The sequence below is a fragment of the Pipistrellus hanaki genome (assembly GCF_964339955.1).
Source record: "Pipistrellus hanaki genome assembly, chromosome: 17".
NCBI classification, from domain to species: domain Eukaryota; kingdom Metazoa; phylum Chordata; class Mammalia; order Chiroptera; family Vespertilionidae; genus Pipistrellus; species Pipistrellus hanaki.
The window spans coordinates 38231171-38247579 of NC_140519.1; the positions used below are offsets into that span (position 1 = coordinate 38231171).

Sequence of the window (16409 nt, forward strand, 5' to 3'; positions counted from 1 at the left end):
ATCTGTAACTTGCATTAAGTTTTTAATATGGAATTAGATATTTTTTCTTTTAGTTACCATCTCTTTAACTGGTATCTACATAAAGGCCTATAACTATCACCTGTAAATAAGATAAATGTCCACTAAGTGTCAACTGATAAAAATAAATTTAATCTTATATGCATATTAACCACATATCTTTGCCTCCTGTTTTACTATTTAGTCCTGTTCTTTTTAAATTTTTTAGAATTGATTTTAGGTAGAGGAAGAGCAGTAGGGAGGGAGAGGGACAGGGACAGGGACAGGGACAGGGAGAGGGAGGGAGGGAGGGAGAGGGAGAGGGAGAGAAACATCTATGATGTTAAAGAGAAACATTAATTGATTCTATCTTTACATACCCCGACTGGGAATTGAATCCACAGCATGGGTATGTGCCATGACTGGGAATCGAACTGCAACCTATTGGTGTACTGAACCATGCTCCCATGCTCCAACTAGCTGAGCCTCTGGCCAAGGCTATTTCTCTTCTTTAAATCATATTTAATAATTGATGTCAAGTAATGGTTAAGGATGGGTAAAGGTGACAGAAATTCTTATTTAAATGAAATTATATGACATAGAACTATATAGAAATATCATAGATTTTAGAAAAATGTGCATTTGCTATGTATGGAGAAGTTTTATATCTAAATTTACATCTATAGCAGTTACATATCAATTCACAAATGATATCAGTTAATATCCAAGATATATTTTGCTTTCTTATACTTATTAATTTTTATAGGAAATTAAAATAATAATAATAATGTTATATTGAGGAAAATAATAAACCAAAAAGCATAGCTTTCTGTCATAATTATTATTTTATAGAATATGAAGATGTATATAAACAATACGTTGGTCTTTATTTCAAATTACAAGAACTGTGGTTCTTTGCTTTTGAATTGTGGTATTTGCTTTTGTCTTTAGTGTTCTCCTATCTTTAGAACACTTAAGTTAGATATCTGATAGGCAGTCTCTTCATAGGTAAGGATATTAGTACTTCACCAAATACGGATTCTTACCCAAGCTAGCTTAACAATAAACAGTTGTCAGACTGATCCCCTGTGCTTGCCTTGTTTTGGCACTGTGAGCATTTTCAGGAGGTGAGATGCCCTGGTGAAAAGAACATTTATTCTTTATGACGTACATGTCTTCCCCTTGGATGCCCCCATTTGTACTTTCCTGGGTACCTTGGTAGTAGTGCTCTCCCTTTCCTTGAGATGCTCCTTGCCAACCCTAAGCTCTCAGTAGAGTTAAATTTTAAAACGTTTTGCTTTTCTTTTAATTAGGGTGTACAATTTCTGTTTGGTTTTAAATTTAAAAAATGTTTTGTAAGTCCTTTGACTGTTTACCTACTTCTAAATGTAGTTATCATTGTCTTTATTATTGTTTATGTTGCATCCTGAACTGTAATGAATTTGGTAAGGTGTTCAGAGCCTTTTTGCACCTCTTTTTTGTTGCTTTTGTTTTACTTTTCCCATCCTTACCTTTTTAGGTGTACAGTTCAGTAGTGTTAAGTATATTCACATTGTTCTGAAATACACATTTTAATTTTTAAGTGGATCTTTACAATGGAGAAGTAATAGTATTAAATTTTGCCTGAATTCTTATTAATTTTTTAAAAAATTTTATAATCTCAACCTAAAGTCCAGTGTTGGTTTTAAGTTCATCCCCAACAACTTATGGAGTGTTTTTGGCACATGATGGCGAAGGCTAGCTGATAAACACCAGGCTTGATTTTGATTTTTAATTATTCAAGATGAAGCAGACATCTTCTTCCAGTCTCAATTAACCAGGGTAAAGCAGCTCGCTGCCCTGGAACATGTGACTGATGACTGGAATGTGTTGACAGCAGAGCAGCCCTGTTTTACTGATACAGGCACGCAGGGTAGGCCAAGCCAGGATCAAGTCATGTTTCACATGAAGATAATATATTATTACAGAACTCCAAATTATCTTCCAGAGAATCCGTGTACCCTTCAAAACAAGGAAACCCTAAAAGATAGGACATCTGTTTACCCTCTGTTTTGGAAACCTTATGAACATTAATTTGGGGCTCTTGACAAAATGTCTGTATGGAAATGAAAACTGTAAAAAGCAGGATACTCCATAAATGATAGCTTTAAAAAAAAATACCATTCATTATCATCAAGTCTAAAGCTCTGCAAGTACACAGTTAAAATAATAGAAGGCCTTTTCATTTGACTTATTAAATCTACCAAAATAATAAAGATGTGATCATTAATGATGTAGAGTTTAGGAGATCATGCCACAAATGAAAAGTATGGAACTTAGGCCTCTGACCATAGTGGAGTAACAGGGGTTTGGATTATATTCTTGCGGTAAATAACATATGGTCAAAGTTTATGGGAGGATTAAAAGTTTGTGCACATTGGATAGCAGGCAGGGAAATGAATGAGGTAAGGGCGAGACTTGCCCTGGCTTTCTGGTTGAAGGCACATTTCAGACGATTGAGCAGGGTGGGATATTTCAGATTAAGCTCAGCTGTGTTGCTGAATTGAAGTTATGGGAAGCACGGGGATAGAAGTATAAGGAGGTAGAGATGACTGAAAATTAGGGGACAAAATTCCAGAGAGAAAGCTATTCAGTGAAAGAGTTCCAGAAAGCAGCAATAGAGTTCTTCTTGAGTATCTCGAATGAGTGAGATATATAGGATGAGACTCCACAAGATTGGACATTGGATGAGATGCCACAAGATTGGACATAGGATGACTAAGGAGCTGTGAACGGAATGGTTTTCAGAGCTTACACAGGGCTGGAAGGCATTCACATTTCTATTGTCCATTGTATACAACTCTTAGGAATAATTAAAAAAAAAAAAAAAGAACAACAACAACAAAAAGAACCAAGCCTATTTCTAGAGATGCAAAATCTGAAATGAGAGCCTTCCTGGTGGAATTAGTGGTAGAGTAGACATTAAAGAGGAAGTAGTCAATAAACTTGAAGACATAACCATAGAAGAAAGGAAGAAAAATGTTCTGAGTTTTAGTGAACTATGAGACAATAATTAATTAAGATTGTCAAGGAAGGCCTCATTGAAAGTCCATGTTACCAGATGCTTAAAAAGGCCGAGGGAATGAGCCATGTGAGTATTTGAGGAATGTGGGAATGAATACATACACATATGAATAAGTTATCCCTTTCACTTTATAAATAAGGAGATTGAGTCATAAAGAGGGCAAGATTCCTGGGCCCAGATCAAACCTGCAACCAAGGTATGTGTCCTTGACCAGGAATCCAACCCCCAATCTTTCTGCACACGGGCTGATGCTCTTACTACTGAGCAACACTCTCCAGGGCTAGATAGACTTTTTAAATGAAAGTTCGAGATTATAGTAGTCATTCTGTGATTATCGTTTGCCCTCTCTCGTTCCTCACTGGTGGTTTATAACCAGCTCTAAAAATCAGGTTCATACAAATGCAGTCATCCACTATTTTCCTTCTAATACCTAATATATTACCAGCCAACTGTAATGTGTGTGTGTGTGTGTGTGTGTGTGTGTGTGTGTGTGTGTGTGTGTGATTTTCAAGGAATTGTTCTAAAATTTCAGCCCAGTTCTATAGGATGAATATAGTGAAGAGTTTTGCATTAATGCTACCGACATGGATATACTGGAAACTCCTAACCTCTGTGATGAGTGGGGAGGCTCTGCCTCTCTTTAGTTGGGTGCCATTTTGATGAGACTCAAAGTTAAAACATTAATATTGACATATTTTTTGTTTTTTGATATGTTCTTAATTATATCTCAGTAATTGATGCTTCTAATAAAAATTATGATGTTTCAGATGTTTAAGTTTTTTTGTTTTGTTTTGTTTTGTTTTTGGTCAGGCATATGGAAATACTATCTAATTTAGATCTCAGAGAAATATGAAAAATCCTGAAATTTCCCAAAGCACTTTGTTATTATTACAGATAGTAAAAGGTTTTAGACTGTTGTTTTTTGTTTTAAGAATCTTTCATTTGATAATGAAATTGAGTTATCAGGTAGACTTTTTCTAATTGCATTTTTTTCTGACTTTATTTCAAAATATAGTATATTTAAATTAAGCAAGAGTTCAAGAAATGTAGCTTTAATATTTAAGATTGAGTTAAATTTGGCTGAAAATGTTAGAAAACACTGTGAGAGTGGTTTGAATTTTATTTGTCTCTCATGTGGAAGCGTGGGTAGGTATCCCAAGGTGATAGAACTCTCTGAGTTCAGATACTTTCCTATTTCACTATGGGTGGCCTCAAAGGCCAGACTGGCCTTATGGTTCACAGTGGATGCTTCAATGGTTTATTGTATCTGCATTTCAGTGAGCAGTAATGAGTGAGGGGAACTTCCTATCTCTTTTAAAACTGTACAGAAGTTGCACACTCCACTTTTGCTTATACACTCTCTGCCAGAACCTAGTCACATGATTGTATTCAGTGGCATGGAGGTGTCAGGAATGTAGTTTGTGTTCTTTAAGGCTGTGTGCCTGGATGAATTGTGTGGGTTCTAGCTAAGAAAGAAAGGGAGAGTGAGTATTAGAGGTGATTTAGCAATTTCTTCTACAATAACTTAAATGCCACAAGCTGAGTTTGGGAAGAGAATTTGAAAATAAATATTTTCCTGTTAGTGAGGGTATCAGAAGACAGAGCTGGTAAAAGTGTTTTTCATGTCTGAGTTGTAGGTTGGATCTTACACAGTGAGAGGTGCAGGTTTGGTAGTCAACAACATGAATCATAGTCAAAGCCACAGACCCTGTGTGACTTCTCAGGGAGACCATACACAGCAAGGTGAGAAGGAAGCTCAATACAAAGCCTGAGCAACTTTCTCATTAAAGGGTCAGAAAAAGGAGCCAGTGGAGTCTGTCCAGGTTGTGTAATGAAAGGGCTGGGCGGTTACAGCTACAATATATTATCTAGTTCCCCCCTACTCCCTCTCTCCCAATTAATAGATGATTCCTTTACTAGAGATGATGTGTTTTTTTATTCTTCTTAACTTATATTGAATTTGTTGGGGTGATGTTGATTAATAAAAATATAGGTTTCTGGTATATGATTCTATTAAACATCATCTATATATTACAATGTGTGTTACCCCTCAAAGTCAAGTCTCCTTCTATCACCATTTATCCCTCTTTTACATTCTAAATTAAAAAGAACTCTCTGATTGCAAGAGATAGAAATTATATTCAAATGATTTTAAATAAAAAAAAGTCAGTGATATATATGTCGATTCCTATAACCAAAATAGTAAAAAAGGCAAAGGCAGATATTTTCTTTGGAATGACCTAAACCAAACTGCACATCATCAGGACTTTGTCTTCTCGTGTTGGTTTAATTTTCTTTTACTGAAGATAGGCTTCTTGATACCCCTGTGTACACAGCTATGGCACCTCTGGACTCACATATGTAACTTTCTATAACCAAAGAGAAAGAGATTGGATCCAGTACTGTTTGAAAACATACCTGAGGAAGATTTTGTTTGGTTTATCTTAGCTCATGTGTACACATCTTAGACAATCATTGGGGCCAGGGAAGTTAGGTACTACAATGGCCCAGGGGCAGCCCCGGATGGGTCATGCATGCATCTACCTCCATGTTCAAGGGCATGAGGTGTATTACCAAGAAATGTAGGTATAGTAGAAACATGGCTCCTGAGGATGTGAGTCAGTCATCTATTCCAGTTTATGTCAACTAAACTCTCTCTTTACAGTTTGTCTCAATAGGTTTAAAATACAACATTTTGGTTATATAATGCTTAGACTAAATCACATTCACACATTTCTGTTTTGGTAGAATTAAGGTAAATGGATTATGAAGGTGTATTGTACACATGAACTGGGGGACAGAGGGAAAAGAACCTAGAATACAAAGACTTGGTATTTGTAAGATACATTGCAGACTTTATAACAATTTTTTGTTTGTTTATTAACCTCGAGTTTGTTCAGTTAGGGGAAAGGAATTAGGAAGTGTTTTTGTTGTATACAGTTTTGAACAATACAGTTTTGCTTTACACAATTCATTAATTTTGTAAATTTGTTTTATTGCAAATTTTTTTTTCTAGCGATTCCTTAATTTTAGTTAACATATGACTTCAACTGAGTTAATTTTAAAGTTGTTTAGGAGCACATTGTGATGATAATGAGTACATTGAATTTTTTAAAATATAGAGTTCTTTTACTACTTCTAGTTTTTACATGAACTGGCCAGAATTCAGCAAAAATTCAACCAAATTGTTTTGTATGCAGTCTCCCTCTGCCTCCCCTTTGTAGCAGTCAGAACAAGATTATAGTTTCCAGATGATATTCTGAATGTCACATAGTGATGACATATATTTTCCTGGTTGGCTCAGCATGAGATGCAATTTTGCATGCCATGTCACGCTGACTTGCAGAATCCAAAAGCCATTATTTCCCGAGGGGCTTTCAGGAGTGATAGTATCAAATGGAGTTTGTATTTTGATGAAATGTATCAGGCATTATTGCAGTTTCTATGGCAAGTTGTTTAAAGCTTTATATGTTATCTAAACTCCAGAAATTTAAAAATAGTATTGCTATGTAAAGGCCATTTTTTTTTTCCTTCAAGATATTTAAATTTATATTGCCAAATAAAGTTGCCAAAAATAATGATTAGCATAAAATATAGATCAAGAATTAGGAAGATATGTTAGAAAAACCAGTAGACCAGGGACCAAAAAAACCTTGGTTTTGACCTTGGTCTACTGTTTCAAGTTAACCCCAGAAAGCCATGTTTTCTTTATTTATAAAATGTTAAATATACCCAATAATATCTCATAGATTTAAGTGTTCTTATAAGACTTAAGTAGAGGACTTAAGTAAAGTAAGGTATATGAAAGTTCTTTAAAATAATAAAACACAATTCAAGCCCTAGCTGGTTTTGCTCAGAGGTTAGAGCATCGACCTGCAGACTGAAGGATCCCAGGTTCGATTCCGGTCAAGGGTATATGCCCAGGCGGGCTTGACTCCCAGTTGAACGTATACAGGACACAGCCAATTAATGATTCTTTTTCATCACTGATGTTTCTCTCTCTTCCTCTCCCTTCCTCTCTGAAATAAATAAAAATATCTTTAAAAAATAAAAAATAATAAAAAGGTAATAAAGGAGAAAAAATCTCCACAATTCAAATATAAAGTAAAGATCATGTTTTTAATACTTTTTTTTTCAGAAGCACAGTTTTATTTTTTAAAATATATATATATATTTATTGATTTAAGAGAGGGAGGGAAGGAGAGAGAGAAACATCCATGATGAGAGAATCATGAATCAGCTGCCTCCTCAAGTTTCCCACTGGAGATTGAGCCCACAACCCAGGCATGGGCCCTTGACTGGAATCGAACCTGGGATCTTTCAGTTCTCAGGCTGATGCTCTCTCCACTGAGCCAAACTGGCTAGGATTGTTTCTATTTTAAAAGGAAAAGCATAGGCTTCAAGCAAGGTGAAACAATTCATCTATTGCCTTCTGACATGGAAATAAATTTTACTTTTTCTTTTCTCTGTTTGATCTTAATGATCTCAAAGTTGCCTTAAAGCTTCATATTTCCATTCATGCCTACATATCATTTATTTCACTCTGATAATCTTTGTTATTTTACATTTACCTTAACTCACTTCCTTTGTTATACCAGTCTCTCTCTTTTTTTAAAGTTGTCTCATGTGCAATAGCCTAGACATCGCTGATCAGGTATGTTCCAGGCTGCTCAAATCTAACATATATGAAATCTGTACTACTACATATCTCTCCCTGCAACACCATAAGTAACATGACCATGTTACTGATTGTATTTAGAATCCACTATCATATCCCAACTCCCTCAGTGAAAAGCCAGCCTCCTTCCCAGGGCCTTTGTAAGGGGGTACCTGTTGATAGCTTCAGCCTTGTCTCCTACTCCTCTCATCCCTAAGCACACGCCCAACTTAGCCGTTCTGCATTGTTGTTCTATCTGCCCAGAATACTCTACTCATGGATCTCTCCCAAAGTTTTCTTTTAAGCAAACATTTTTAAAATTTCTAATATGCAAAATGTGGTAGATATAGACTATGGAATTATATGTACGAGAAAGAAAGGTCTGTGCTCCTTGCTTTAAGGTATTATAAATTTAAGTATAAATGCAAATAGATACCAGGTTGGGAGGAGAGGGAAAGTACGAGTCTATATGTCATTCTCCTAGTGGCGATATGGTATCCCTTACCTCGGAGAACATTCTGGCATCACCAAACTTGATTTAGTAAAAGTCTTGTAAAGCATGATCTGATTGGTTTATTTTATGCTACTTGAAATTAAACATATAAATTGGATTTGCATTTACATAAAATGATTAAGTATTTATGAATCTATTAGATATGTTAGAAATTATTAAATTATTGAAAGTAATTTCTGAAATTTACATTATAAAAACTGTTAAATCTCTAATATATGAACAAAGTTTTTAATAACACGGAAAATGGAATATCACATTTCATTTTCTTAATATATAAATATGCCTTTTATATAAATACATATTTCTTTTGGTTACCATCAAAGTCAATTTTTAGAATTGAGAGGTTTAATAGATAAGCTTTCGTTATCAGGGATATTCACATATGGGAAGACACATTTTCTATCAATTTTGGGTGAATCAGGTACCATGTAGTTGAATTTTTTTTTCAAGTAAAGGTTTTATTGAGAAATGGACAGATTTTTTTGGTTACAACTTAATTTTTACAAAGTGAGTACATCCAAGTATTCAATAAATAAAACTCCTGTTGCTCCACAAACCCATCTTCTAGACATTTATCCCTGATAAGAGTAACTAAGACCCTCCTGACTTTTAACAGATTTATTTATTTTTTATTATTTTTTTTATTATTTATTTATTTATTTATTTATTTATTTATTTTTTACATATTTTCTTGATTTTTTTTTTATTGCCCCCCTCCCTCCCTCCCACACATCCCCTCCCTCCCCATAGTTTTATGTCCATTGGTTGTACTTATATGCATTTATACAAGTCCTTCGGTTGATCTATTATCTCCCCCTGATATCCCTACCCTCCCCACTGTAATTTGACAGTCTGCCTGTTGCTTTACTTGCTCTATATCTGTCTCTTGGTTCATCAGTTTATAAAGATCTTTATCATCCACCGATGTGTGAGGTCATGTGGTGTTTCTCTTTCGTTGATTGGCTTATTTCACTCAGCATGATGCTCTCCAATTCCATCCAGGTTGCTGCAAATGATGAGAATTCCTTCTTCTTTATGGCAGCATAGTATTCCATTGTGTAGATGTACCATAGTTTTTGGATCCAATCATCTGCTGACGGGCACCTAGGCTGTTTCCAAATTCTGGCTATTGTAGATTGTGCTGCTATGAACATAGGGGTGCATATATCCTTTCTGATTGGTGTTTCTAGTTTCTTGGGATATATTCCTAGAAGTGGGATTACTGGGTCAAATGGGAGTTCCATTTTCAGTTTTTTTGAGGAAACTCCACACTGTTCTCCACAGTGGTTGCACCAGTCTGCATTCCCACCAGCAGTGCACGAGGGTTCCTTTTTCTCCGCAACCTCGCCAACACTTGTCGTTTGTTGATTTGTTGATGTTGGCCATTCTGACAGGTGTGAGATGGTACCGCATTGTTGTTTTGATTTGCACCTCTCGGATAATTAGTGACTTTGAGCATGTTTTCATGTGCCTTTTGGCCTTCCTTCTGTCTTCTTTTGAAAATATTCTGTTTAGGTCCATTGCCCATTTTTTAATTGGATCATTCATCTTCCTTTTATTTAGTTGTATAAGCTGTCTGTAAATGTTGGAGATTAAACCTTTATCAGTGGTAATATTTGCAAATATGATCTCCCACACCGTGGGCTTTCTTGTTGTTTTATTGATGGTTTCTTTTGCTGTAAAAAAGCTTTTTATTTTGAAGTAGTCCCATTTGTTTATTTTCTCTTTAGCTTCCATTGCCCTAGGGGCAGTATCAGTGAAGAAGTTATTTTGGCATACGTCTGAGATTTTGCTACCTGTGGATGCTTCTAGTATTTTTATGGTTTCCCGTCTGATGTTTAAGTCCTGTATCCATTTTGAGTTTATCCTTGTGAATGGTGTAAGTTGGTGATCTAGTTTCATTCTTTTGCATGTGTCTTTCCAATTTTCCCAACACCATTTATTGAAGAGACTGTCTTGACTCCATTGTATATTCGTGCCTCCTTTGTCAAATATTAATTGAGCATAGTGATTTGGGTTGATATCTGGGTTCTCAATTCTATTCCATTGATCTATTTGTCTGTTCTTGTGCCAGTACCAGGCTGTTTTGAGAACAGTGGCTTTGTAGTATAGTTTGAAGTCTGGTATTGAGATCCCTCCTACTTTACTCTTCTTTCTCAGAATCGCTGTGGCTATTCGGGGTCTTTTATTGTTCCAAATGAACTTTTGGAGAGTTCTTTCTAGGTCAGTGAAATATGTCGTTGGTATTTTAATGGGGAGTGCATTGAACCTATAGATTGCTTTAGGAAGTATGGACATTTTGATGATGTTGATTCTACCAATCCATGAACATGGTATGTTCTTCCATCTCCTTACATCTTCCTCTATCTCTTTTTTCAGTGTCGTGTAGTTTTCCGCAAATAGGTCCTTTATTTCTTTAGTTAAATTTATTCCTAGGTATCTTAATTTTTTTGGTGCGATGGTGAATGGAATTGCTTTTTTAGCCTCTGTTTCTGTAGTTTCACTGTTGGTGTATAGAAATGCCATGGATTTCTTGGCATTAATTTTATATCCTGCTACGTTGCCAAATTCATTTATTAAGTCAATTAGTTTTTTAATGGAGTCTTTTGGGTTTTTTATGTACAATATCATGTCATCTGCAAATAAGGATAACTTTACTTCTTCTTTTCCAATTTGGATGCCTTTTATTTCCTCCTCTTGTCTAATTGCAATGGCTAGTACTTCCAGAACTATGTCAAACAGGAGTGGCGAGAGTGGGCATCCCTGTCTTGTTCCTGTTCTTAGAGGGAATGGTTTTAGTTTTTGCCCATTGAGTATAATGTTGGCTGTGGGTTTATCATATATAGCTTTTATTATGTTGAGGTATGATCCTTGTACTCCCACTTTTTTAAGAGTTTTTAACAGGAAAGGGTGTTGGATTTTGTCAAATGCTTTTTCTGCGTCAATTGATATGACTATATGATTTTTATCTTTCAATTTGTTTATGTGATGTATCACGTTTATTGATTTGCGGATATTGTACCATCCTTGCATTCCTGGAATAAATCCTACTTGGTCATGGTGTATGATCTTTGTGATGTTCTTCTGGAGTCGATTTGCTAGAATTTTGTTGAGGATTTTGGCATCTATGTTCATGAGGGATATTGGCCTGTAATTCTCTTTCATTGAGTTGTCTTTATCTGGTTTTGGTATTAGGGTGATGTTGGCTTCATAGAAGGAGTTCGGAAGTGTTCCTTCCTCTTGGATTTTTTGGAATAGTCTGAGGAGGATAGGTTTTAGTTCTTCCTTGAATGTTTGGTAAAACTCTCCTGTGAAGCCATCTGGCCCTGGGCTTTTGTTTGCTGGAAGCTTTTTGATGACGGTTTCAATTTCTTCCCACGTCACTGGTCTATTGAGATTTTTAGATTCTTCCTGATTGAGTTTTGGCAGTTTGTATTTTTCTAGGAATATGTCCATTTCCTCCAGGTTGTTTAGTTTGTTGGAATAGAGTTGTTCGTAGTATTTTGTAACAATCTGTTGTATTTCGGTGGGGTCTGTTGTTATTTCACCTCTTTCATTTCTGATTTTGTTTATTTGGGTCCTCTCTCTTTGTTTCTTGGTTAGCCTGGCTAGAGGTCCATCAATCTTGTTTATCCTTTCGAAGAACCAGCTCTTGGTTTTGTTGATCTTATGTATTGTTTCTTTGGTCTCTATGTCATTTATCTGTGCTCTGATTTTTGTTATTTCCTTCCTTCTGCTTACACTGGGCTTTTCTTGTTGCTCTTTTTCTAACTCTTTGAGTTGTAGAGTTAGTTCATCTGTTACCATTTTTTCTAGTTTTTTGCAATAGGCTTGTAAGGATATGAACTTCCCTCTCAAAACTGCTTTTGCTGTGTCCCATAGATTTTGGATTGTTGTGTTTTCATTGTCATTTGTTTCCAGGATGTTTTTAATTTCTTCCTTGATTTCTCTGGTAACCCAGTCCTTGTTTAATAGCATGTTGTTTAGTCTCCATGTATTTGATTTCTTTGGATTATTTTTATTGTAATTAATTTCCAGTTTTATGCCACTATGGTCTGAGAAGATGCTTGATATGATTTCTATCTTCTTGAATTTGAATAGACTTTGCCTATGTCCCAAAATGTGGTCTATCTTTGAGAATGTCCCATGTGCACTTGAGAAGAATGTATATTCAGTGGCTTTGGGGTGGAATGTTCTAAAGATGTCAATTAATTCCATCTGGTCTAGTGAGTCGTTTAGGATTGATATTTCTTTGCTGATTTTTTGTTTAGATGATTTGTCGAAGGGTGACAGTGGGGTATTAAAATCTCCTACTATGATTGTATTGCTATTAATCTCTCCCTTAATGTCCTCCAGCAGTTTTTTTATGTATTTGGGTGCTCCTGTATTGGGTGCATATATATTTACCAGGGTTATTTCTTCTTGTTGGATTGTACCCTTTAGTATTATGAAGTGACCTTCATTATCTCTTGTTATGTCCTTCACTCTGAGATCTAATTTGTCAGATATAAGTATTGCTACCCCAGCTTTTCTTTCCTTTCCATTTGCCTGGAAAACTTTTTTCCATCCCTTCACCCTCAGTCTGTGTGCATCTTTTTTTCTGAGGTGGGTTTCTTGTAGGCAACAGATGTAAGGGTCTTGTTTTCTTATCCAATCTGACACCCTATGTCTTTTGATTGGAGCATTTAATCCATTTACATTTAAGGTTATTATTGATAGGTACTCATTTGATGGCATTTTTATTCTATACCCATGTTCCTTCTTCAATTCCTATTTCTTTATTTTTACAGTAGACCCTTTAGCATTTCTTGCATTGCTGGTTTGGTGGAGATAAATTCCTTCAGTCTTTTTTTGTCTGTGAAGCTCCTGATTTCCCCTTCAATTTTGATTGATAGTCTTGCTGGGTACAGTATTCTTGGATTCAAACCCTTCCTTTGCATGACTTTGTATATTTCATCCCATTCCCTTCTGGCCTGATATGTTTCTGTTGAGAAATCAGTTGCTAGTCTGATGGGGGTTCCTTTGTAAGTAACTTTCTGTCTCTCTCTGGCTGCTTTTAAGATTCTTACTTTGTCGTTGTTGTTTGCCACTTTAATTATAATGTGCCTTGGCGTCTGTCTTCTGGGATTCATTTTGCTTGGGACTCTGCGAGCATCTTGGATTTGTGTGGGTTTTTTCTTCTCTATCTCAGGAAAGTTTTCTGTCATTATTTCTTGAAATACTTTTTCCACGTCTACCTCAGTTTCCTTTCCTTCTGGAACCCCTAGTATTCGAATATTATTTTGTTTTGTAATGTCCCAAAGCTCCCGTAGGCTCTCCTCCTGCTTTTTAATCTTTTTTTCTAGAAGCTGCTCTAATTGGGTATTTTTTTCCATCTTGTCTTCTAGCTCACTGATGCGGTCTTCCGCTTCATCTAGTCTACTCTTGATGCTTTCTATTGAGTTCTTCATGGTAGCGATGTCATTTTTCATTTCTTCTTGGTTCTTCCTCAATTCCTGATGGTTCTTCCTCATTTCTTCTTGGTTATTGTCAAATTTCTCTTCCATTCTTTTTAGCCAACCAATAATCATTATTCTGAACTCTTGCTCTGGTAGGCTGCTTGCCTCTGGCTCGTTTACTTCCTTTTCTGGTGATGCCTGCTTTTCTTTCATTTGTGGGGTGTTTCTTTGTCTTCCCATGGTATCTCTTTTCAGGATGTCTGGTTATGTGGTGTTCTTTCTCTTGCGTTAATTTATAGGTGCAAAATACAACACTACCATGTACAACACGAGAGGCACTTAACAGGAATGTATTTACAATATTAATAACCTCTAATAAAGGTAACCCCTAGCGATAGGCAAATTAGGGTATAGGAGAGAAGGAAGGAAGGAAGGTAAAAATAAAATAAAGAAAAATTAAAAAAAAAAAAAAGTCAAAGAAGAAATAAAGTAATGACAAAATGAAGTTAGAAAACAGGGAGAAAAAGAAGAGAGAGAGATAGAGAGAGAGAGAGAGAGAGAGAGAGAGAGAGAAGAAGCAAACTAAAAAAATGGGAAACAAACTATATATATGTGGAGAAAATTGCCATAGATCAACCACTGAGCCCAGCCAATGCCGGTAACAATACTTGGAGATTAATACAAACTACAATACAATATCCACTATTATTAAGTAAGGTTATGATATACAGAAGTCAAAGAAACAAACAAAAACAGAGGATTTAAAAAAAAATACAAAGCAACAATAACAACACTGGAATAAGCATAACAATTTCACTGAAAAGCACCAATATTCACAATAATCAACCTTCACTCAAACAATGAGAAAAGGATAGAAAGTAGAACCGTTTTTTTGTGTGTTTTTTTTTTTTTTTTTTTTTTAACTAGTTAATATAGTGCAGAGAGTGATATTTATACACTTGTATCAGGGGTTGGAACTTAGGTCTATGAGTATAGTGAGAGCTTTAGCAGGGGGTATACAGAAAGAATAGAGTAAAAACTAAAGCCGGAAAGGGATAGGATAAACTGGAGACTAAAAGGTTAAAGTTTAGTAAGAGAGTGATGGGGTAAAGGTCGAATTGAGATAGGGTTGAATGATGCTATAGTAGAGATTAAAATAGAATGAAGGTTACTCCCAATGTAAAATAAAGACGAAGTAAAATGGTACTGGGGAGGAAAAGAAAAAGAAAAAAAAATTGCAAAATAGCAGTAGTAATAGTGAAGATAGAGATTGAAAAATGTAATAATTGAAAAGGTAAAATCAAGTAAGGAAAAAAGAAAAAAAATCGTTTCTGAAGTAAAAGATGTAAAAAATGAAAATTAAATAAAAAATGTAAAAAATGAAAATAAAATAAAGAATAGTATAATTAGCATAAAATTGTCCAGTAGAGTTCAATCACTTCCTCTGTTATTGTATTTGGTATGCCTGGTTCTTGGATCAGAGAGTCTTGCAGTTCCCAGCTTTCCACTGCACCTCAGTTTTGTAAGGTAGTCCTTAATTTTAGGTAGGCTATATCTTAGTTATTTGTGTCCATTTATTTTTGATTAATTACAAGAAAAAGAAAAAGAAAAAAGAAAAAAAAAAAAAAAAAAAGGCAGTTTGTAGTTCAGCCCTTAGGTGTCAGTGTTACTGGTTTGACCTCCCAGACTTTGGTTGCTCTGGCCCTCTTTCTCTCTGGGGGCGGGCCCTCGCAGCTCTCCTGGGCTACAATATAGGCGGGGCCGCGGCCGCACTGGGGTCGGCGCTTGGGGGCAGGGCCTCTCGGCGCTCTGGGGCCGCTGCGCTCAGGGCTGCGCTGGGGGCGGGGCCTCGCGGCGCTCTGGGCCGCGGTGCTCTGGGCTGCACTGGGGGCGGGGCCTCGCGGCGCTCCGGGGCGTGGAGCTCAGGGCCGCTCTGGGGGCGGGGCCTCGCGGCGCTCCGGGGCCGCGGTGCTCTGGGCCGCACTGGGGCCGGGGCCTCGCGGCGCTCCTGGTGGCGCGCTCAGGGCCGCTCTAACAGATTTATTTTGCTTATTTTTGAATAGTTGCCAGTATCAATAATTCTATAAGATAAAATGATCTATGCTATAGTATAATCCCATGTAGTTTTAATTTTAAGCAAGGAAAAAAATAACCTTGAAAATATTTTCTGTATATATATTTTTAAAAATATATTTTATTGGTTTTGTACAGAGAAGAAGGGAGAGAGATAGAGAGTTAGAAACATCGATGAGAGAGAGTCATCGATCAGCTGCCTCTTGCAAACCCCCTACTAGAGATATGCCTGCAACCAAGGTACATGCCCTTGACCGGAATCGAACCCGGGACCTTTCAGTCCCCAAGCCGATACTCTATCCATTGAGCCAAACTGGTTTCGGCTATTTTCTGTATATTTTTTAATCACCAGGTACATTTCTGTTAAATAACTATCTGTTCTTATTCTTAGAATCCAAACCATTGTCGGTTCCTGTGAAGGCCATGCTAAGTATTACTGAAGGCTCTAGAAGTCCTGAAGAAAGGATGAAAGAATTTATTGGAGCAGTATGGAATGCTGTGAAGAGGCTCACACTGCAGGTAAAAGAAAATTTAGAAATATAATGGTGTTAACTAACATGGCCCTTTTTAATTCTCAGCACGTTTTTATTGGTAAATATTTTCTCATTGGTAACACTTATGAAAACCATTTTATTTCCCTAATTTAAGAAGAAGACTATTGGTGCA

At 36.3% G+C, this 16409-nt stretch overlaps 1 protein-coding gene across 6 annotated transcripts in view; it reads left to right on the forward strand.

Annotated features, from left to right (window-relative positions):
- VPS13B (vacuolar protein sorting 13 homolog B) overlaps window positions 1-16409 on the forward strand; it is a 522947-nt gene that overhangs the window by 187847 nt on the left and 318691 nt on the right. For all 6 annotated transcript variants that reach the window (XR_014793185.1, XM_084864486.1, XM_084864483.1 and 3 more), the window contains one exon: window positions 16135-16262. Coding sequence is in view for 5 of the 6 variants with exons in the window: in XM_084864486.1 (XP_084720612.1) it covers window positions 16135-16262 (128 nt within the window). In the remaining variant the exon portion in view is untranslated. The remainder of the gene's footprint in view (window positions 1-16134; window positions 16263-16409) is intronic.